The sequence below is a fragment of the Coloeus monedula genome (genome assembly GCF_965178545.1).
Source record: "Coloeus monedula genome assembly, chromosome: 2".
In the NCBI taxonomy this organism is placed as follows: domain Eukaryota; kingdom Metazoa; phylum Chordata; class Aves; order Passeriformes; family Corvidae; genus Coloeus; species Coloeus monedula.
Window position 1 is genome coordinate 36,242,274 of NC_138782.1, and position 22,777 is coordinate 36,265,050.

Consider the following 22,777-nt stretch of genomic DNA (forward strand, 5'->3'; position numbering starts at 1 on the left):
ACAATTCTGATTTAGATTATATTCTGAAACTGTACAGAGATTCCTTTTCTCTGCCTTCCCAGGAGGGCTCTGGCACTTCTAGCAAGGCTCCTGTCAAAAAGCAAAAGCTAAAGGGAGTTGTGGAAAAATACATTGTATGTAACCTCTACAGAGGCATCCTCCATCTAAATCATTTGAGGAGTGTCCCACAAACTATTTTAAAAGTAGTATCTTCAAATTCTCACTTTTTCCTTTCTTTAAGTTTTTTTCGGCTTCTTCAAAGAGTCCTGGCAAATGAATTACAACACCATTTCCTGAAAAAAATCATTATACAAAATTTAGTGAATTATGTTGAGCACGGGAAAAATATTTCAAACAATTCAAAGACACTTCATGTTTTGTGTGTAGAGTATTTCATTTAGGTTTTTTAACTTAATGCAATTTCGATTCTTAGGAATTTGTCTAAAAGACAGATTTGCTCCTAAAGTATTTATTTCTACCTACATGCATTGAATCTTTCTACTAAATGCAACAAACTTTCAATTTAGATCCATACAAACAGTCACAGAATTGTAGAACAGTCTGAAATCCAACTTCCTCTTTCTCATATCTAAAATTAACTTCCCTCTTTGTGCTTCATTTTAATAACCCTATTGTTTTCTAAAAGCTTAGCACATTTCCATCACCATTATAAACACCGGCATCCTTGCAGGCACTCTTTTACTGTAAACAGACACAGAATATTCTGTACATAGAGGTGGGACTGTTAACAGACAAGCAAAAATAACAGAGGAAAAAGCCCTATCAAAAGCAAGCTCGCCTTCCTACAGCTGTCACATTGCTCAGAAAAAGACTACTAGTTCATACAATTAACCAGCATCACTGAGTGCCTAGGAAGGAGCATTCTTACAGCAAAACTGAACCATCTTAAGGTCACACCAAACACAGTAGATTCAAAGCTACCAGTATAACATCTAGCAAAAGAAGGGATCTGCAATACAAAACTATTTGCATATCACCTGATTTCACACTGATAAAATCATTCTAAACATCAAAACACAAAGTATTTTAAGACTTCTTCAGTATTACCTTCAAGATGCAGTCCTAAACAATAGGAATACTCTATCATAATACTCCAATCATTTTGCCCTTACCCGTTTTTTTTTTAACATATATGCTCTTTCAGTGGAATCCTAAGCCTTTTTTTTCCTCTGAAAGAGATTTTATACACAAGGCATACCTAAAAGAATCTGGAAAAAACATCAGAACAGACAAGACCAAAAGACAGAAGATACAGGTAAGAGGGTTTGTAAAAAGTTCTCACTGAACTACTGTATTTTTAAAGAATGGGGGCTTTCCTGTTCAACCAAATCCACCAAACAACACAAGGCAAATGGGCATCCTTTTTTACTGTTTTCCAACAATAATCTTAAAAATCATAATACAGTAACATCAAAAGAGAATAGAAGTAGTATCATCATCCTCAGCCCTCAAAACTAGGAACAGTTAACATCCCAAACTTCCCATCATCAACACGAATCTGTTTCCATGCCCATTGGCTCCATTTCTGTAGAAGTATTAGGCAGGACAAGTTGGTCCATAACTATGCCATTATCAAGTCACAATGTAACAGCTGAAGAGAGGCAATTAACCACCAAATCCCTTCAAGTACAGAATTACTGCTGACAGACTATACAGTCACTTCCAGCTGGACTGTTTATGAATCAAGTGACTTGTGACAGAGGCTCTTCAGCTGCTCCTTAGCAAACTGTCAATGACCACTTGCTCTTGGCACATATACCAAGCTGAAAGGCAACACTACAGGCTCAAAGCGATGAGATGCAGCAAGAAGTGACAGAGGAACATGGCAACAGAGCCCAGATTTGGAGAAATACACTGTGGAAGGGACAGGAGCTCTGGGTATCAAAAGAGCAACACGGAAGTGTTGGTAAGTCATAGCCTTTAGCGACCCAGAGACCCAATCTGCTTGGTGAAACAGCACTCAAGCACAAACATAGTTATAATGGTGTGTACATATGTTTTATGTTTACCTTCATTTTTAGAAGGAAATTCTATGGGCTATACAGCATTATTAAGTTGGTCATACAAGCAATCCAAAGGCAAAAACCCAAACATATAGAACTGGAAATAGGATTCCAAGAAGGGAGACAGGTAAGGGGGCAAGTAGTTCTTTATGGACAACAGACTAGATAGCCTAAACCCCTTTTCACAAAGCAAACAGATGATAGATCCTGACATCACCTAGTACTGCCACTGCCCTAAACTTTGTAATGTACTCTCCTGAGATGACTTCTTGGTAAGAAGTCTAGAGTGCAGAAGTCTTTTGGAGTAAGCATTCATTGCACAATCCAGTGGAAAAGGGAGGAAAGATCTATGGTTCAAAAAGTACTCGTAAGTACTTAGCAGGGCTGAAGATTAGAAGAGAGAGCAGGTATTCTGAGAATAAAAGAAATAAATGGTAGAGAAAACAAGAGGGAATGGGAGAATGAAGATACACGGGGGGGCAGCTAGCTGTTTATATTGATAGGAAGGGTAAGAACAAAGGCGAACTATCCAAGACAATAGAAATTTCTGTCATCGAAACTTCACAAATGAGCTAGGGCAGTATTAGGAAGACAGTAGAACAGTTCAGGCCTATGAAAAACTGAAGAAAAAGAATCCTAATCCTGTATGTCCTCAGATACATTTTGTTATTTTAGTGTGTCAGAAGTCTGCAACTACAGTACTGTTTTTTAGATGTCCCACTTACCAATGAATGCAGTGACTTTTGGATTGATGATTCCACTTGGCAGAAGATGAAAGTCATACTCCACAGCATCCACAACAACTGTATGCCCAGCATTATTGCCTCCCTGAGTGGGGGGAAGGGAGAAAAAAAGTGTTAACAGTTTTTGACACTAAAGACAAATGAACACACAATAGAGAGATAGAATAAAATGATTCTGCAGTTTTCATTTGTTACTGAAAAAAGAGATTTCAGAGATTTCCTTTTCCCAGGAAATCTGCCAAAGTTGTTCTATCAAACTGGACAGTTTCAACATTAGTATTAACTGCCATACAGACTTTGGACAGTATTTTGGTTCATCAAAGGTAGAAAAGCATGAAATAAGATTAAAATGTTTCTAAAATCATCAGATAGAAACATAAATACTCTAGAGTATGCAAACATTTCTAAAAGCCCTCATCAATTTTATTAGTTTTCTGTTACAGTTAAGGAAAGTATTAAGAGTGGAACCGCAAACTTAGCAAAGGAAAAAAAACCCAAAACCCCAATTAAAGTGAGAGTATAAAACCATTCAGTTATTGGGATAGGTAACTCTTGTCGTCTGGCAACAGGCAGGCTTGTTGTTCCGAATTTTGCATTCAGTCTTTTGAATGTTTTTCTGTGAAGTAACCAGCAAAACTACCTAGTTCATTCTATACCTCTTTCCTGATGAGAGAAGTTCTGTAACAGTACAAGCAATTTATATCTGAAACATGCCGTTTAAGGAGTGAATCTAAAGACAACTACAACAACTGTGGTTTCGTAAGTTACCAGAAACCATTTACATCAAATGAACATTTCAAACATTTCTAGCTCTTTTCATTACGACAAAGAGAGTATTAAGAGATTTGTTAAACTGTGAAATCCATCTGAAATACGAAAAGCAGCTTGTGACCAAGTCTTAAAGACGGTCAAGAAAGGCTTAGGAAACTAGAAAGATTACAAAATAGTTACCAAATATCCCCAGGTCTTGTTTGTTGTACTTTCGAAAATAAGCTTATACTCTCTTGTGACCCAGTCATTTGTGCAAGACAAGGTTACATACAAAATGGTTCTGTTTGTCATAACCACAGGAACATCCTTTACAGGCACCTCACACCAGAAATTAAACAAACTGCTTCACAGAAGGAAAACCTTAAAGAAAAACTTTTAAGCTAAGCCACCTTTCAGCACAAAATTAAGAAAGGCATTATATGAAAAGAAGAAAGAAGAAACTATAAGAATTATTAATCCATGGAAATATAAATCTGAAATATTTCAGAATATTGTATCACAGATGGACTTTTCTAAGCAATGGACTCAACAGCTACTCACTACTTCTACAATGTTTACAAAGCATGAATCCAATACATAAAGCTGTATCTGACAATACAAATAAAGAGCAGTTGTAGATATCAAACATTTGTGCCAGTACACAGACACATGTGCCACAGGGAAAAGCCTAATCTCACTGAAATCATCAATGAAAATTTTGTGATTTCAGCATGATTTATTTGAGGACTTGCAACCATTTCACCTCCTCTGAAAAGAGAGAAAACCTACAACCTTCACCTAACAAAGGAAATGCCTGAATTCAGTAAAAGTTTAAGTTTTTTAATAACATACTGTAGAATTTTTCCATGAAGTAAACATTACCTTGAAGTAGCTGTAAAAATTTTTGGATGCAGAGTTTCACTGGAAGTGATCTGACTCAACCAGAGAATGACAAATTTTCAATTCACAACACATGAAACATACTGAATAAAGACATAAAGCAGGCTTTTCAAATTTATTCTTTTAAGAAAATAGTCAACACTCAGGAATAAACTTCCTGTTCCTGTTCGCATTCCTTCTATTCAACAGCTTTAAGAAAGATTATTTAGCAGTCTACCACTCTACAATTATGTGTTTGATTTAGAAGGATGTTAACTAGATACATTAGCAGATAGATCATTTACAACTATTTTTGAAATGCAATGCTGATACTCCTGAGCTACTGCAAGTTATTCTAAAAGTAGACAATATTCTAAGAACTATTAGGTTACATACTTATATAAAATATACTAGGCTTTTTTAGTAATAAAAGACATTTCTACTCAATGTTTGAGAAGCTAAGCAAAACCTTGCTTGGCAAAGAAGAACAGTTATGCACTAAATTATCATTTATAGTCAAGTACTTGTGCTGAAAGAGGTAGTTACCTTCTTCCACATCAGATTCCTTCAAATTAGTCCTTTCTATTAGATTCACTGCTAATATCAGTCTAGACAAGTTTAAGATGAGCACTGAAGTGCTTTAGATGAAAATTCAATAGGTCTAAGTACAACACTGAAGTACTGAGGTATTAGTAATTTACAAATGGGAAGAGAAGTCCAAAGTCTCCCACTGTAGCATAAATTAGTGAATGACTACTCATTTGAAATCCTCTACTAGCTGGACAAGTTAATTTCATGTTTTGCGTCTCAATTTGTTAAAAAAAAAAAAAGTTCTCTAGTGCCATGAATGTCACATAAAGAGAAACTCTAGAAATTAGATCATGATCAACAACAAATTCTTAGTGTCTTAAAGTTTGCCAGGTTGCTAGTGCCATTAAGACACGGCAGCTTAAAGTTCAGCAGTCACAGTGCTTGAATAAGGTGTGCAGCATGCAGCCTCTGACACTGCTGATCACAAGCATAACTGCTGACTTCTGGCCGTGTCAAGATTTCTTCTTTGCACTGCTGATGATGCCAAGTGTGTTGGTTCCATGCTCACTGAAAAATACCCCATGGCTGACAGAATAAAAATGGCATTTTATCTTTTAAACCTTGAACTGCTCATGCAAGAGAGCTCATGCTCACCTAGAAGCAAACTAATGGTATTTACTTCAGTGTATTTACTGTGAACAGTTCTACTTTAAGGGATTTTGCTAGAGACTGAAGTAGAAAACGTGTGATGAAATGCCATCCTAAGCCATACAAATACCTCAAGGTTTCCAAAAGCTTATTTTCAGATTAGACCCAAATTTGAATCTCAGAATTTATTGATTATAATATTATGATGCCTACAACATGAAAAGATTCAACCCCAAAAGTGTTATTGATGGAAGCTGTCTGGTAGATTGTTAAGTCAAGTCCCCAGCCTGCTCTTGATGTCATTCTGTCAACATGAGTCATTTTGAAAAGTATTTTAAATTTTAAACCCTATTTTAGGAGAGCATTAAAATAACAGCATGTCATGAACTCGATTTTCAAAATTCTTCTGCTGATTTACAGGCAAACTCTCCCCTAACTGCAGAAGTGCAAGCATGTGGTTACACAGCATGAGTTGTAATATATTAAAATAATGGTTTACACTGTACACTTTACAGTGAACTTGCAGTAAAGTGTACACATGTTGTGTGCTCAGATATTGCTCAACATGGGTTTGGTAAACAATTCTAATTACAGAAATCTGAACTCAGAGTTCTAGTGGTGGTGAGGTGAAGGGGAGGGTTGTTTTTAGGTTATGGGGTTTCAATTTGTTTTGAGTTGTTTTTTCCCTCCTCCAGAAATTGATGTTAATGCAGGCAACTACTGCCTCTGAGCATAATTTAAGCTTTAATCTGATGAAGTCACTCCTGGCTTCTGTGCTTTCCATCTGGATTTCTCACTCCTCCTCCCCTCCCTCATCAAACTAAACCAAATGGGACCAGTTAGGTCATTCAAACTAACACTCCTTTGATTCACATGTTTAAACATTATTAATGGAGAACTAACTGTGGAATTTATTTTCACTAGTGGTTAAACAAAGTTCATGCTCAAATGATCTTCAATACCTTACATGAAGCTTTTGCCTGAGGGAAATTAAGATATACAAGTCATTTCTTGAGGCTGGCAATACTCCCTAACTAACTAAATAAAAAAATCAGTTTACCACATCTCAGTAATCTTCTAGGTACCCAAACAACAGGACTTCTCTCCCATATATGTGAAAACTGAAATAACTGTGTGCCATCACAGGCAGAGGACAAATGTGCAGCAAGATCAAAGGATGCTCTTGCTCAGTTTGGAATACACTACGTGCACGTAGCAGCGGCTTCTTTTGCCCTTCTCCCTACACAAGATTTCCTTTCGCTGAACCAACAAGTGTGCCATGGCCAAGATACTCACCCCTGAGGGCAAGGCCACTCTGGATTCAGCTACAAATAGACCGAATGCACAAAAGGATTGACAGAGGTGAATGATGACTTCTTATACATGAGAGGTATAAGACTCCAGTGGCACTCTGAACAAAGAACTTCTTCACTGGGATGCTTCCTTCCCATTCTGCAGAACAGTAGCAGAGGAAGCCTCTTTCATCACAGAAAAATGAGTATATAGGAACAGAACAAAGAACAGAACACAAAACCAATTCTCCATTTGGCAACAAAACAGCAACCCAAAACAAAGAGCAGTAAGAGCCAGTAATACTACGCTCCTGTCAGGGGGCTAACTCAGGCACTACACCTGAAGTCCCAAGCATACTTCACTTAAATACAGTGCATTTATTTGTACATCTCTATCAAGACACAGCACTGAAGTCTAAGCGTACTTTAAGGATTCTAAAATTGGATTTTCAGAAGTCAGCAACCCTCTTAGCACTAAAATAAGTTAAAAGCATTCAGTTTGTTTGTCTTCCTTCCTTCCATTATTTTTTCCCCTTGTATCTTTCAACACAGTACTTGGAACAGTTCTCTCTCTGTTCCCAAAGGATTTTTGGTGACCAAAGAACCAGCGCTTTCAGCAGCCCACAGCTTTACCAAATTACAATGTAAAATACAGCTCAAAAGGGTGCCAGTTGGATTGGAATGAAAACATTTCCTTCCATTTATCAAGAGACACAGCATGAAAATAATCATGAATAACAAGCATGAACCTTTGCTGTGTGTCCCAACATGACATGAGCTGCTGGAGCAAGTCCAGAGGAGAGCCACGAAGAAGACGAGGGCTGGAGCATCTTTTCTGTGAAAACAGGTTGAGACAGCTGGAATTGTTCAGCCTGGAGAACAGAAGGCTCTGGCATGACCTTACTGTAGCCTTCCAGTACTGAAGGGACCTACAAGAGACCTAGAGAGGGACTTTTTACAAGAGCATGTAGTGGTGACAGGACAAGGGGGAATGGCTTTAAACTGAATGAGGGTAGGCTGAGATTAGGCATCAGGCAAAGATTCTTTACTGTGAGGGTGGTGAGACACTACAACAGGTTGTCCAGAAATGGTGGATGCCCCATCCCTGGAAGTGTCTAAAGCCAGGCTGGATGGAGCTCTAAGCAATTCAGTCTACTGAAAGGTGTCCTGGCCCATGGCAGAAGGGGCTGGAACTAAATGATCTTCAAGGTCCCCTCCAACTCAAACCATTCTCCAATTTTGTGATTTCGGTACAGGGATTTAGTCTAAGGACTTAGTTTGATGCTCTGATGGATGAACAATTTAAAATCCTATTAAGAGACAGTAGCCTTTTTTCTCCTTGCGTAATCTCAACACCATTAAATTATAATATTATTTTTAAATATTTCAAGTGGAATAGGAAAAGTCAGATCAGGCATATGATCATTACCCAATCTGTAATATTTAAACAAAACCTGTTGTAGTATAACTGAACATATAAAATCTTGAAAGGCATTATTCCAGTTTTACTACTGCAGTATGCTTAAATCGCTTCCTTGAAAAAGCAGATGACCCCTGACCACTAGCTGGTAATCTTGAAACATCCAAGTTATTCAACATGTAGAAGAGCTAAATTTACGGGAGACAGAAAGGTGCCCACCAATACACAAATCATCACACTATTACTGTTAAGATTGACAGCAATCCTTGTAACAAAACCTCATACCTACCTGCTTTCTATAAACATAATTCTACAAAACACCATTTTTAAAATATTTTACACTGGTAAGCTGCTCAGAGATATTATTTTCTTTAAGTAAAGAAAAATCCCAAGGTTTGTTTTATCCTCAGCTTGTTAAAGATCAAGTAGCCCAAAAATCCTTCTCTACGTAAGCACCACACCCAAGAATCTGCATATTCAATTCACACAGGTTGGTCAGTACTACACACAAACCAAGATACCATTCTAAAATATATCTATCCTGGCAAACATGAACAGAATCAGTGACACGCACACACGGGAGTCATAAGATAGCAAAGGCAGCTGCATGTATTGCTCATGTGGGAGCTGTTCGATAAACATTCTTTGCAAACACCCTTTTTACAAGGGTGTTGAGTTCCCAAAAATACTAATTTGAAAGGGGAAAAAGTCATTATCTGCTAGCTGACATTTTACCTAGAAACAAGCTTGAAACATCAATAAATCAAACAAGTGACTCCTGCTAGCCAAAAGCCACTATCAAAGCACTGGAAAGCAACACTTACCACAAACACTACACTTGTGCACCTGACACAAACACAACAGCTACCACAACACTGTGCCATTGTCCAGACAGCATCACTGGAAAAACCACTGGAGACTAGTCAATAGTATCAAAGAGGACACATTTTAAACATACTGATTAAACAGTGTTTCTAATAGGACATCTATGGTAATTTCAAGGCTAATAATTTCAGCACTTCCCCTGGCTATGAAAAATCACTTGTTTTCTTTTGCTTTCTATAAATTTAAATACTGTAACTGCCAGCATTTTGGGTAAATAACAGACCATAACTAGCAACAATAGTAATGCAAGCACCTGACTGCATTTTTACATTTTTTTTCCTTATAGCTCTGAAGAGGGAAAAATTTTTTACAAGTGTAACTCTCACAGAGGCATACTTTGGACCCAGACTGGTAAACTCATAAGGATGTATGATCAACTTTAAGGGTAAGTCTCCTCTCACTTTGAACTTTCACAAAGCTCTTTAGCTTGCTACACTGTCCATGCACAATAGCTTTCTGATCACAAATAAAGCACGAAGAAGCAGCACTGATAATAATATTTAACAGCAATTTTTCTTCTGGAATTGCACTGCTGTACTAGTGAAAAGCCCCCAAGGAACATTCATGTATTAAGCTGATGCACTGCACAAATAAGAAGCAATCTTTTTATTAGAGTTTTGGAAGAGTCTTGATAATTTAATAAAGTTAATTTGACAAAACAGTAATGACTTATGCTGGTGTTCAGAAGCCTGAATTGATGACTACACTTGATCAACATTTTTGCAACATGACCTCAACTCTCAGGATTAAAGAGAGATACTCTTTTTAAACCAAATGATTATTTTCTTACTAAATTAAAATAGCACAAGAAATTTTATCAGCTAACACTTCAAGTTTACAGTGTGTAACCAGCTGTTACCAAAACTCACCTAATGTAACTGGGTGTTACAAGCTCTGGTATATTTTATGTGGAACACCTGCTAACTTAGGAGCTCATGTGAAGCTGAGTGAAGCCAACAACTCAGGAAACATGGAATCTCACTTTCCAAAAAAACTCTGAAAATTATACAAAGCCCTACTCAAATGCTTTACAGAGGCATCCTGAACCAGAACACTTTTCCTCTGATGAGTTTGATCAGAGAAGTTCCTTACTCCTGGGTTCACCAGTCTCACTGGTTTGCCTGAAAGGTACACAAAGGACTTCACCACTTGTTTTTCCAGTTTAAGGGATAAGAATTTGCAGTTCTTCCATATTCCTTGCACACAGGACTCCTTCAGGAAAAATGTACACACTCAGTATATCCATCATTCACTGAAAGACAATCCCTTCTAATTTTAAATTCATTCTAGCTTAAAACGTGGGGGTTTTCCCTTCCTTTATTTTTGGCAAAAAAGTGCCAGCAATCTAATAGGAAACACAAATGGACCAACTTAGATATTCAGCAAAACCAAAAAGGAAAGCAGAGTTCTTGTTCATAAACTGAAAGCAAAAATATGACTCCTTGTTATAAGGAAAAAAAAAAAAAACCAGCACAACATTCCTTGTTCTGGAAAACCTTTGTGTAGAGCACAAAGAGCAAGAATACTTGTGTGCCATGTGTGCTAGCCAAGTATTACATGTGCATATACATAAATAGAACATGTTAGTAAGAAAACATTGCAGGAACACAATGCATGTGAAACTAAGAGGAACAACAGCATATCTTCCTCCATTTTAGATCTACGTAAGTTGCAAACAGGTATTTTATTTCCAGAGCATACCTTTATTAGTCAAGGTCAGACTAGATGTTAGCATAACCACGAAAACAGTTAAATCCCTTCTGAACACATGAAGACAGCAGTTCAAATCCCCTCACCTACAGCAGTCCTCTCATAGCTGCTAAGACTGGTCTGCATTACTACAACTTTACCCTAGCAGTGGAGGTGCTTAAGGAAAAAAAGATTTGAGGAAAGCAGACTAAAATTACGATTAACAGCATATTGTGAAATGGCTCTCTAAACGGGTAACTAAATACAAGAGTATTCAGAGCAGCTTTGAAATACTGACATGTGCATTTAAGAGAACCATCTACCCAAAAAGTCTATGATGACAATCACTGCCTTTTCTTATGACATGATCATGCCAAGTTGTCTATCTCAAAAATATGATGCCTCAGGGAAGAGCAAAGAAGTCTTTCAAGTTATTTCCTCTAGAATAAAAATTAGTTGTCTACTTTAAAGAGATGTTATCTCATGCAATGTTAAGGAAGAAGCCATACACTCCTTTCAACCCTCTCCATCAGATGTGTGTGTGCATAATTTTTTCTACAGTTTACTTTTATTGCTACCACATTCCAACATTCATTTTTAGCTCAGGGCAACCACTGTTGTTTCTGAGCTAGCTATCCAAGTGACTGCCAAGTTGGGCAAGAAGCAAGTCAATGTTGCTTCAGCATCACGTGGTTGTAAACATTTTCATTTAACTCTTAGATGAAAAGTCAAAAATACACCCAGAAAGCTGGATATTACTATTACTTACAAGAAACACGTGAAAGGCTGCTTCTTGCCACAATCAGACCATACTAGGAATGCTGAGCACACCTTAAAAAAATTCATCAGTCTAGCAAGGAGAGATATCTGAACCCCGTGATGTGTCCTAAGCAGGAACAGCTTTGCAATTACTATGCTACTCACTTCTCATTTCAAGACATATTGTCAAAAATCTATTTTGAACTTAAGACTGCAAACCATCCTCCTTTAAAAAATGTATAAACAATTTAAAAAACCAAAAATGTTTTGATATGAATTCATTGACTCATATTCTCATATATTTTGCGATTAATTTCTCTCTCTCCCCTCTCCATCCCCAGTGAATAAACAGCTAACAAACCCTAAGTGTATAACCTCCTACTGAATTTCAGTATAAACAGCACCCAGAAGCTAGCCATTTTCTTCTTTTACAAATCCATTCATGTTTGCAAGATCTAAACCTAGTTCAAGAAGCCATGATGTTACACATTTTATAAAGGTTTCTCAAACTTTGGTTAGACTTCAGAAATTTTTCAACGTGTAGTACAAGAATGTTGTTGCATCAGAACAAGATCAAGAATGTGGTTTGAGGCAGAATAGAACAAAATAAGCACATTATGTTTTACACGTTCACCTGTTTTCTCCTAACAAATAAAACATTAACTTTACTGAAGTCTATTAATCTCAAGAAAGTCCATCCAATTATAGAATTAGCTCTGAGAACTACCACTGAAAGAATTATTCAGAAAGACTCTTTAGAGACGGTTCTGACTTTGGTACACCTGACCTGCAAAACTTTATTCTGCTGCAATGCCTATATATGCTAGGTAGGAAACACGACTCATTACTCAAGTCCAGAATAAAGACCAACCTATCTCTAAGAGATAAAAGAGATCAAGTGAGGCAGGCAGATAAGGAACAAGAAAAAAAATCAAAGCACAGGTACGTCCAGCACTGCACTGCTTCAATGCACAAAACCCCACCAATGTTTGCTGCAATCACAATATTCAAGAAAGGACATGAAAAACAAAAAGTGACTTTGGGAACACTTACAGAAAGCACCTTCCAAATGTGTGAGGTAGTACAGTAGAAATAAAAAAATACATTGGAAATCTTAATGAGCTGCTACAGAGTACTGCATCTCAGTAACAAACACATTAAGCTTCTGTAGTAACAGGCAACAGCAAGGTGGAAAGAGCACTAAGAACTCAGTAGATCAAGGTATAATTTGCTCTTCAGTGCTTTTAAGGCCTTCTTTGTTAATAGTACAAACTTTATGAAATGGAAAATCCCATTTCAACTGTTCTTCTGTTTAAAATAATGTTTACAGTAATAGGAGATCAGCTGCCAGTGATGCTCTAAAGCAGGTCTGTAAAGCATAGGACTCACTGATGGGGTAGGCCAAAGACGTCATTTTACTGACTCTCTTTCCTCACCAGAGCACACCGCTGGCTTGCTGCCAACCACTGTAAGGTCCAACCGTGCACCCAGCACTTAAAGAAAGCTCTAGCTAGGAATCACTTACTGAATGCCTGAGCAGCTAAAAAATAAGCACCAACAGCTATTGATTATGCTATTCCTAGATCTGCATGGCTTGCACAGGCTCTAGACTAACCCATTTTTTTCAAACAAGAATATTTAGAAAAACAGTGGGCTTGGAAAATGGAAGATTAAAAAACTCCTTTTTTTTTTTTTTTTAAGTAGCCATATAAAGACTAGTGATATGGAGGTATCAGGCAGCATTGGTGTGAGGAATTCAGTCAGCAGCTGATTGATGGTAACTGCTTAACCACAAGGATCTGCACACTGAAAACTTCTCTAGGTGTTGCACTGCAGTTGCCACATATCAAGTGATTAGCAGTGGCATTGCTGTACACACTGCTGTTGGGCAGAAAAGGGAGTATGAAGACTCCACACACTATAATTCCTATGCATTAACTGTTCAGGAGTAGAATTATGTGATCCCACAGCAGGCATATCACACTGAAACCAGATGAGAAAATCTGGTAAGAAGCTGCAATTCTGTTTGGAAGTAGCAACAACATGTACGACAGAACTAAAGCAGCAGGAAAATGGGATTCTTTAGCATGGGAAATATGGCATAAAAAATAATGTGAAGGCTTAGAAATCTTACTCACTTGTGTGAATTATATTCTCTGAATAAATCAACTACCTTCAATAGTAAGAAAAGGAAGTGACCAAAATTTGCTGAGGAAATGAATGAATGAGAACAGAATCGTGCAGTGCAGACATTACATTTTTTGCGGCACGGTAAATACTGGTAGATTGGGTGGAGGGGTGCTGTTAATATAAGAGATACACAGTGTCCTTTGGAACTGTATTTGTTTTGAAAAAAATATTATCTAAAATAACTTGCTTGCATTAATTTTCCATTTCCATCACTCCCACTAACAAATTAAACCCTGGTAATTAATTCCCTAATTTGGCTGCATTCTGTAATGGTAGGAAGTCCGTATTAGAAGAAGAAACGTTTGCCTTTAACTTTCCATTATTTGTGGAATTCACAAAATACAATGTAACCTCAAAAATTGCCAGGTTTGCTGGTGGCAAGGCTAGCTGCTTACAAAGACGAAATTTTATCAATCAAATCATACAACAACATAGTTTTTCTGGCAACTACTCCTGAATCTCAGACCAATTCTTGCTCTATTTTACTGTCTGAACTATGATTTATGTGATAGCAAGTGCACAGACTTTGTTCTTTAATCCACTGAAGACAAGATGTAGGTTTAAGTAAAAAGTCTCAACAATGTATTCATTTTATCAATAGTATCATTTCACCAGGTACCTTCTAGAGGTAAATCAAGAGCAATTAAGATTTTACAGTGGAAGACACGTGTATTAATTGTATCTGAGTCCTAAGCACTAGCAGTATCTTCACAAAACTATCATAGTTGCCAGGGCAGTTGCATTAGCAACTATATACATGCAGCCCCTGGACATATTTTAATTTTAGCTTAGCTTCTTCAAACAGTTGTTTTTGAAACCCTAACAGTAACACTGATAAATTCTGAAGCTGTCTTCTGGAAAGAAAATACCATTCTCTTCCTCTGAGCACAAGACTGCTTTTCACAACCTCTAAACCCAGGACAAAATACTCTAGAGGGTGCTATTTAGAAGAAGTAGAGTCATAATGCAACTTATTTACTGACACACTCATTCAGCTAATTGCACCCAAGTAAGCACCTGGTTCCACATGCCACAGTTGGTTGATCAAACTGGAGTGATCAGCACACGTGCTACCTAGGAGACAAGAAGGCATGGCCACAGATTTCAGAGTACAACTTCTTGCAGTGCCTCTACAGGCATCATAAAACTAGGTGTTAAGTAATGTCTCGCTTCTGGGACGGGACCATTTTCATGCTCTTCATCTGCCCAGAACAAGGGACAGTGAGAAGAACCCTGGAGTGTTTCACTTCAAATATAACACACCTTTACAAGACATCTTAGACCTGCTACATCAACTTTACTAGGCTTCCCACACTTGCACTAATAAATTTTCCACAAGAGCACCCTGGAAATATCTGACGTCATCCACAGGCATTCTAGCAACTGTGTTGCATGATGAACAGAAAGAACCATCCTACAATAAGTAAGAGTATAATGGTGAAATAAGAATCAGAAGCTCCAATTACAGAAAGCTGATATTAGCAAGGGCCAGACCAAGTGTGTGACTATCTTTCTTTCTGACTTTTAACACTACAAAAAGCACAAAGGTCACACTCTAATTAACCAGCAGTAATGAAAACTTTAAAAACTTATTTAATTTTATCATTGCCACTGAAAGAGAATATTCCTGTTTTCTCCTCTCATTGTGAGAAATCATTCTTTGTGCTTACCCTGTCCTGAGCCCCTCTTTTCACCAAGGTCCTCTGAACCAATAAAATCCAGTTTTATTTATTGAACAGTAGAAAGTAAATCCAACAAGTAATAGTTTCCTGCCACTCTGATGAGTTAAATCAACTTACAGACGTGTTCAAATGCCAGAGTTAGTGCATGGGTGGAGACTCAGGGAGCACAGCCATCAACAGGAAAGGGAAGAAAGGAGGAAGAAAAACTCCTTCCTTCATCAGGAGCAACAAGCTGTTAGAAATGGCAGAAGTGCCTGGCTTGGTCATGAAGTTCAAGCTTGAGATAACGTCAGAATTTTTCCCTTTTCTTCATCCTTTACACAGCTGATTCAAAACAAGTAACAAGTACATTAAGACACGTGCACACAGAAATTCACTGTTTGCCTCTCTTGTCTCTCCTCCAAAACTTCTTATCGTTAAACATACACACTCACCTAGGTGCCCTTCAAGTTCCAAGAACAAAGTCATAAAAGACAAACTGAGTCACTGTGCTGTATGACCCACAAAGCCAGGCAGTCATACCACAGCATCACATCAGATTTTGTTATTAAAAAAAAAACCAAAAAATCAACAAAACCAAACCTAAAAACATATACGCGGAAAAAATAATTCATTTGTGAAAACTGCTACTTAAGAATATATTTGCCTACTTCAAAATTTAATTCTCTGAAGTTCAAGGTATTGATTTGTCAGCTTTGCAGCTGACTTGCTTTTGAAAACACCAGTTTACGTGCAGTTCTCATTGGATAACAACCCTTCAGCGTTTGCACTCTTTGGGGAATGGTACGCACTTCCAAAATATGTTTATTTAAGAGCAAATTTAATTTGCGCATTTAACAAAAGCACACAGATAACAACACTTACACGAAACCTGTGCATACTGTAGGCATTTTATGCTGCTGTATCTCTTAACTTTAAGAAGAACCTGCGCGTGGCTTCACCTCACTGTGTTGTGCTCTACAGAATTACTCTACTAGAGATATTAAGAAAAACATCTCAGATCTGTGTTGTTTTAACGTAGGCATTAAGACTACTGTGCTTGCAGGCTAGACTCGCTTTTTTTGCTCTTTGGCCGGAAGAAGGCTTCCATATAGAGAAAAAATATATAAATATATAAACAGATAAATGTAGGATACCACTGACACAACAACAATCTTGGAGCAAGGGCAGGCGAGTCATTTAATAGCTAGTTTTAGCTGAGGACGACCGAGTTGTGGCGGACTACACGGAGCCCCCACGTGCATCCTGCAACTCGCGGTCGGTTTCGCGCCGCTGCCGGCGCTGCGGCCCGGGAGGGCTCCAGCCGCCACTGCCGGGGCGGGATCGCGGCCCCACGGCGATGCTGCGGGAGCCGCCGAGCGCGGCCCCTTCCCGGCGCCCCCCGGACACAAAGAGTGGGAGGCCTGAGGGGGAGGGAGGACGCGACCCCGGGCGCATTCCTCCTGCCGGGGGCCAGCTCTGGGCGGCGAGGAGGGCGCCTTCCTCTTCCTCCGGCGCCGGGACAAAGGAGGCGCGGGAGGGCTGCGGAGCCCGGCACGGGGCTTTCGCCAGGGAAGGCTCCGCTGCCCCGCAGCCCCCGCCACCCCCGCGGCCGCCGGCCCTGCACCACCCCGGGCACTCAGGGTAGAACCGGGGCGCCACAAGCCCCCGGCGGGGCCGGTGGCGGGGCCGCCCGCCTCAAGGTGACACTCGCGGCCTCCCTCGCGCCTCCCTTCTCCTCCTCCTCACCTGGCACCTGCAGACGATGTCGGCGTCCTGCGCCAGCAGATCCACTACCTTGCCCTTGCCCTCGTCGCCCCACTGGGCGCCCAGCACGACGGTGACCCTGTTGCCGGGGCGGCGGGCGGCGCACTCGCCGTTGGGGATGGCGGGGCCGCCGTGCTCCGCCATGGCTCGCGCTGCCCGCTCCGGCGCCGCTCCAGGCACATGCGGCAGCGCGCGGCGGCCGCTCCGCTCCCCCCGCCTCCGCCTCCTCCTTCCCCTCCCCGCCAGGCGGGCGGGCGGTGCCGCCGCTGCCGCGTCCAGGTGCCGCCGCCTATCGGCCTGACCTGCCCCGCCACTCCCCGCCAGCCCGACCCCTGCCCTCAGCCGGAGCTCGCCACTCGTTCCTGTGGAAAACCAGAGCGGCCGCCGCCGTTCGCGGCCACTCTTTCCCCTGCCGCTCCCCACCTACGCCTCCCAGCCCCGACTACATAACCCAGCGCGCCGCGCGGCCTCCCGAGCGCGGGGCGCCGCGGGGAGCTGCAGGGAGCTGGGCGCGGTGCGTGCTGGGGCGCGTAGTTCCCGCGGGCCGCACCTGCGGCAGGACGGCGCCTTGGCGGTTGCCCCGGGCGGCCCCGCGGCGGCGGGAGGCCGAGCGGGCCGGGCAGGGCGGGGCGGTCATGGCGGGCGGCCGGGCCGGGATGGCGGAGCCGGATGGCGCCTGTACCTGGCGGCCGTGGGAGGAGGGCGCCAGGGCGCTGATGCTGTGGCCGTCCCGCAGAGCTGGCTCTGGCTCCCGTTACCGCTCGGGTTCCAGCTGCCGCGGTACCTGCCACGGGTGCTAAACCTGCACATGTGTGTGCAGTGTATCACAGCATTGCCTACGCGGCTGGGCTTGCTAGATTAATGATCGTAAGACTGTAAATTAAAGTTTTGGGAAAGAAGGCTGAATATAAGTGGCCATTTTCTCCAGAGACACCGGAACATGGCCCCAGGCTTATTCATGAGGAAAAAAAACAATAATGGAAAAAACCGTAGCAGAGAAACGCCTTCACCATGTACACTCAGAAGTGGAACTGATGTCTCAGTGGATGTTTTCATTCCTTCCTCTTTCACAGAACCAACAACCCCGGGGGAAGAATTTTTTTTTTTTTTTCTGTGTAAAGTAGCTATTAAAAAGGCATAAAAATCAGGATTCTGTAATAATTATTGCCAAGACAGTTATTCAAAGACCTGAGTCACTGAGCAGTCACAGTCGCCAGCCGTCTGGCAGGCTGTAGTATTTGATGTTAGCTGCTTCTGCTTCTTCGCTCCTTTAGATTTACTCCAGCCAAGATATTGAGGATCTATAAAAGTGACTGTAGAAAAGTTTAACTGTGTCTTGTAAAGCTAGAGAGGCATATAACACATCATTAAATACAAAGTTGACAGAGAACTTTTTTTTAAACAACTAAAAAATATAAATCCTGAATGTCAGTGCTAAGAGATGCAGTGACAAAGAATTCAGTTCAGAACAAAGATACTGAGCAGTTGCAAATAATGGGAGGCAATTGTATGCATACAATTCAAAGAGCATAGTTCCTTAAGGGTACCTTATACTCCATATTTCGTCTGCTTATGCTAAAAAAAAGTCATAATCATGACTTCTGTATCCCTGCACAGAGCTTGTGGGAAGTCACTAAAAGCCACATGGAGCTGCTGAAGTAATTTTTCTCCAGTCTTCTAGACACAATGGCAAACTTTGCTTTAGTACACTCTCTTCTGAGGCCATAGATCATCTCATGACTCCCCAAGCAATGGTCAAGACTGTTTCAGGATATGATTTTCCAGTATAGCTGAATCATATTAACACTTCATCGTTGCCAAAGCAAATATTACCTTGGACCTCAAAATAAATTTGAGTTCATAGTGTCCTAGTAATGTGGTATTGGTGTAATGCCACTTTCCGAAGAGTCTCAGACACGGGAATCTGTTGTTCTGCTATTTTTATTTGGTGTAGGACAGCTCTGAGATTATATTTTGATATGGTTTCTTGTTAGGGAAGAAAACTATAAACACTTCACTTCCAGAAAGCCTGTAAATGTTTAATGAAGATCGAGTTAATCAATACTGGTTGGTACTGCAAGATTTAGACTCTTTATTTAATATATGGTATTATGTGGGTCCATCATCCATCCCCTTTTCTTTGCAAACTAAATGGAGGCTTTCATTCTAGTACTAAAAGATACTAAATACTCTTTATTGGCATGATCCACTAACTGTATTTATAGTATAGTTCTAAGACATGGTAACTTTTGACCAAAGCACAAACACAACTGGTATCTAATGCCCTTTATCAAAAACAGGCACTGACTGTACTTGTTGTGGCTCATCTAGTATAAGCAAGAAAACCAGCAAGAACATGCAATGCTACTGTACTGGGTTTTCCCTCTAACATACATGGACCGTATTAGCTTTTTCCCTACTTGGGCTAGCTGAATCTGCTCTGCGAGAAGTCAGGTGGGCATTTAGAGCTGGCACAAAATGGCGAGACTTTATGTTCAAGGAATGAAGGAATGTGGCTGCCTTTTTTTGGCATTAGCAAGATGGTATGTGGGATTGACTTTGTAAAACTGAACCCATGGAAGAAGTGTACACTGGTAAAGCTCTGTTTGTGTTGTCTTCTGGGCTGCTCAGTGCTATTGACTGGATATGAAGAACTGAGGCAGTTACGTTTATCACAAATTTCACTATAATTTGGGTACATTCAGGATTTTCATCTGACTGCGTTTTCTGCCTCCCAATAAATGCAAGAGACTCAGGAATTTTTGATAAACACTGAACAGAGGCAGTGTGAGATCTGCATTTCATTCAGGTATGTTAAAGATATATGTGAAATTGTTACATCCGTGTGTTTTCAATTATACTAATGAAGTATCCCACATACTCTGATTATGCATTTAAAAAATTACATACCAGGTAGTTTAGAGAAGAATTTGGGTAAGAACTTCAGTAGTTCAGAAAATCAAGAGTGAGCATGAATGAAGGAAAGTGCTGTAACAAGCAAGAAGGCCAGCTGGACTGTTAGCTAATGGCTGATGGGTCAGAGTGTGCTATTTCCTTCTCCTTAATTATACTTAATTGTGTTGAAGGACTACTGAGTGATGTTAATAGTTTTCTGATACTGTTTCTCCTACTGTAAGCAATTTTAGAGTCACAGGAAAGATAGAGATTGAAGAAATGACCCTTGGCCATGAAAATGTCACAGCACATGGCCTGTGGTAGGAGTTTTCTGTTAAAATTGGTTCTGCCTGTAACAATGATGTAATACACAGACATTTTACAGGGAGGTCTTATCTACACTAAAACAGTGGTTGCAGAAAAGTAGTCTGTGGGCCATGTGGGCCATGGTTGGCTAATCTGCATGTGTCCAACAGAACAGTGTTAAAGAAGAAAATTCTGAATTTTTTTCTAATTTCATTAAAACATTCAGTAAAAGGTAAGTTAGTTTTATTTACTGATTATTTACAGCATCTTTAGAGCATTTTCTCATTGTAAATTTATGTTAAGATGTACAGTGACCCACAAAAAATATTAGGTGTTGAAAATGTCATAGTCAAAAAAAGCCTAAGAATCACTGTGCCAGACATGGTTGGCATCTGTAGTACTTCAAACTCTCCAGAATGCTGTCAGCTTAGCTTAGGAGGAAGAGAAATCATCATGCAGTCAGGACATACATAATTTTATTTGAACAGTGTGCTAATGTAATTGATCCCTGCTTGTTGCCTGTTATTACTATTTTTAAATTAGCTTTTCCAGTTAAAATTTCCCTTAATTATTTTTGTTGCATTCATGAATCTTTTTTCATCATGATAAAAATGAGATAAGGAACATTACAAAGCAATGTTTTTGTATGTTGTCACAAATTATATATTTGGATGCAGTAGCAAGTGTTTTCAACCCTTTGGTTAGATGTATCTAGAACATGAAAGAACTTCATTTATTGAGTGGGAATTTCCTGATGTATGTACTGCAGAAGATAAACAGAAAAAATCATAACATCACCACAATAGCAAGGGTTTAAATTCAGTGGGAGAATAGCTCTGATAATACAGGATACTTCTGAAATTTCAGTAGCAGTTTACAACACATGTTTTTTACATGCAAGTATAAATGAACTAGCAGCTGACAAGACTGGACATACACAGGAAAATAAAGTACTGTGGTTGACAAATTGTAAAGCTAAATCCTTTGCCTGAAAATGAGACTTGTAAATAATTATTTGTTGTATTCTAGTTGTATTGCAAATACAACTATCTTATATAATAATACTAAAAAAAGTTTTTAAATGTTGAGTTATCAGATATGCATACTCCATTCTTCTCTAAAAGAACAGCAAACAAATTGCTGTCTTTGCAGAACAGAAATTAAATTAAGATTTCTGTGTATGATACTCTAATTTAAATAGATGTGTTAAAGAGCTTATAATACATTAAATATGAAAATGGACATATACGTTACAAGTTAGCTTTTATTACAGTGTTTCTCCCAGAATTTCACTGCTATTTGTCATTTGAGCAGCAGGTTATCCTTCCAGGCAGGTGTATACAAGTTCCCTGTTCCTTAGTGTTACATGTTAAATGTGTACAAAGGCACTGTGTTGTGTCTCAGTCTCTAAACAGCATTAGCCATTGAACGTCTAATAGAAAGGAAATGTGGAAGATACTGGGTGATTAATTTTTTTGGAGGAAATTATAGATGTATAAATTTCTCAGAATATGTCTCTCTGAGTCAGAGAGAATGAAGCACTATGTAAAGGAAGGAAACAAACAAAAAATCCCTAATGAAGGCATAAATCCTTTTTATTGTTTTTATTCCTTAAAACAGGATGCCAAACATCACACAATATTTGATGAAGAAAGATACTGAATTTGCTGAAAGTATTCCCTTTCTCCTAGGTCTGTTTTTCTGTTAGAATAGTTCCCTTATCTGGGTCATTGCAAAAGTGTCAGCTCAAGGGAGGGGAACACAGTAGCCCCAGTTTACACAGGCTTAATCTGTTGGAAAACAGCACCCTGAGTTCACAATCTCTTGAAAGTGCAACTAGGGCTGTGGGAAAGAGCTACTGCATCAACAGAATTCTATTTGGTTGTTAAATACAGGTTAGAATAAAGAGTTTTGTCTCTGTTAACTCATATACCCATGTCTTGAAACCCTTAATTTCTTTTGCTACTAGCCCTATCTGACGTTTTGTGCCATGATAGCATGAGACTAAGCTGGTGAATGGGGTGAAATGTGATCTCAAAGGCAGGTGATCATGATGTGTTGGCCTCTAGAATGACCCATTCTGCATTCTCCGAGAGCTCAGGGGCTGGGAAATGCACCCTGCCAGCTGCCTGTCACTCAGAGACTTGTTTATAGAGCTGTTGAGAGACACTCATCTTGTAGTTGCCCAAAGTGTCACTGATACTGTACAGTAGCCAGGTTGTCTCACATACATGTAAGAAAAACTTGAGGCAAAAGCTTTATGAATATTTTACATGTGTTTAGGCTCAAGTTGCTCTCAAATTCTTCATTTCCTTTTCCTTTTTTTCTCCTTTTTTTT

At 39.7% G+C, this 22,777-nt stretch overlaps 1 protein-coding gene across 1 annotated transcript in view; it reads right to left on the reverse strand.

The window, feature by feature from the left end:
• ADSS2 (adenylosuccinate synthase 2) overlaps positions 1-17,560 on the reverse strand; it is a 36,648-nt gene extending 19,088 nt beyond the window's left edge. Inside the window, exons 1-3 of the mRNA XM_082277068.1 lie at positions 17,221-17,560; positions 2,750-2,852; positions 225-293 (exon numbers count right to left, since the gene is read on the reverse strand). Of these exons, the coding sequence (XP_082133194.1) occupies positions 225-293; positions 2,750-2,852; positions 17,221-17,382 (334 nt within the window). The 5' untranslated portion in view covers positions 17,383-17,560. The remainder of the gene's footprint in view (positions 1-224; positions 294-2,749; positions 2,853-17,220) is intronic.
• Positions 17,561-22,777: the final 5,217 nt, after the last annotated feature.